The sequence below is a fragment of the Penaeus monodon genome, chromosome 25 (assembly GCF_015228065.2).
Source record: "Penaeus monodon isolate SGIC_2016 chromosome 25, NSTDA_Pmon_1, whole genome shotgun sequence".
Lineage (NCBI taxonomy): Eukaryota > Metazoa > Arthropoda > Malacostraca > Decapoda > Penaeidae > Penaeus > Penaeus monodon.
Genome location: NC_051410.1, coordinates 18,907,591 through 18,909,395, shown reverse-complemented (window position 1 = coordinate 18,909,395; position 1,805 = coordinate 18,907,591). Strand labels below are relative to the sequence as shown.

General features: G+C 36.6%; 1 protein-coding gene across 1 annotated transcript in view; it reads left to right on the top strand.

Annotated features, from left to right (window-relative positions):
* LOC119589339 (zinc finger protein 236-like) overlaps positions 1-1,805 on the top strand; it is a gene marked incomplete in the record, with an annotated part of 34,598 nt that overhangs the window by 27,266 nt on the left and 5,527 nt on the right. Inside the window, 5 exon segments of the mRNA XM_037937958.1 lie at positions 132-325; positions 507-636; positions 771-889; positions 1,093-1,204; positions 1,480-1,719. Of these exon segments, the coding sequence (XP_037793886.1) occupies positions 132-325; positions 507-636; positions 771-889; positions 1,093-1,204; positions 1,480-1,719 (795 nt within the window).

Here is a 1,805-nt window from a genome sequence, read left to right as displayed (position 1 = left end):
CCTTAACTCCATCATTTTGTATATGTAAGCATGTACATATTTTGTATTTTTAAAGGCTTAAAGTTGCACTAAATTAGGATACAATTTTGTTTTAAAGATGTACTAATATATGTTTTTCTTATATTTAACAGGCTGGGCTAGATCTAAGTGGCTTAGGAAGTGGTGGAGATATTGCCTCAGCACAGCTAGTCCATTTGTTAAACACACAGGATTCAGTTAATGATGTTACGGGCATTAAAATCACAAGTAACTCCTCTACAGCTCAGAACTCTGCAGAAGAGGACAAGGCTCCTGCACCAGAGGTCTCAGTTTCGAAGGTGTTTGAGTGAGTACATATAACCAGCTTTAACTGTCTGTACAGTGTCAAAAACTTCCCTTCATCCCAGAAGTTAAAGGTTTTTGTATCTTGCAAAAGATTATTACCTCAGTGATGTATTAGAATTTTCACATTAACTTATCTTTTTATTTAAAATGTTTTCTTTCTTTGTCTAAAAAAAAAATAATAGGTGCGATCAGTGCAAAAAGACGTTCCACAAACTCCCTCACCTGCGGTCACACAAAAGAATTCACACCCAGGGCAAGGCTCACAACTGTACAACATGTAACAAGGGATTTTCTTCATTGCAAGCTCTCAAGGTATGCATTGTTGCTTGTTTAGATTTTTTATTCTTTCATTTGATCTCATAATGCTTTATATTTAGTCTTAGGATAAGACTTAAGACTTAAGTGTTAGAATACCTAAGTGTTAGAATACCTATGTATTGTTGCAGGAACACCAGCAACAACAGCATTCAAGATCAAACATGCACCACTGCCAGTACCATAACTGCCCTGAGAAGTTTAGCACTCCTAATCAGCTTTTGAAACACATGCAGATGGAACATAATCGGTAAGGTTAAACACTGGCTAAAATTTTGGCTTTATATAACTGTCACAACAATAGCACTGGCTTAATTCTTCATTGTTTGATATCTTATTGTGGACTGATGATATAATTGACTACCATTGATATTTAGAATATCCCAAGGGAAAACTGTCTAAATAAGTCATTACATCAATTCTTTGTGATTAATATTTTCTATTTTTTTCCAGTATGTGGCCGTGTACTGTGTGTGAAGGTCTGTTTGAGTCTTTTACCACATTCCAGAAACACTTGCGATCTCACAAGATTAAAGATATCAATCAAGCTATTACCAGGAGTAAGGTAGGTGATTCTTTTTTTATTACAATTCCTATTTTGATTTTTGCCATAAATCAAATAATGATAATGTAGATACAGAAAAGTTTTCACTCAGAGAACCAGATCTGAATTTGGCAGCTTATCTGTCATTGTAATGTAACTATAAGATTTTTAAAATGTTCAGTGATCATAATGTTCACGGTTTTAAGTTAACCATCTAACTGAACAGACCCTTTGCATTTGCATAAATCAAATCAGTTCTCAGTCATAATCAAGGTAAATCAATCCTTCCTATATAGCAAAACCAGCGCAGTGAGACCAACAGTGCAAGTAGCAAGGTTAAGATTGCATTGACAGCAGAGGACGTGGAGACTCTACTTCAGGAGTCGTCAGGTACTCAGATGGCTATAGAGGAAGAGGGACAGAGGGACTCGGAGATGGTAGACATCCCACGCTCATCAAAGAAGCACAACTCGTCACAGGAGGATAACCTGCAGGTCTTTGTCAGCATGACGAAGGACGACCCTGATGAGGAAAAAGTGAGTTTTTGTTAGCAGAGTAGAAATTTACCAATGGTTTCCATCCTCCTAGCCCCTTCTATCCATTTCCTTTTCTCAAAAATATC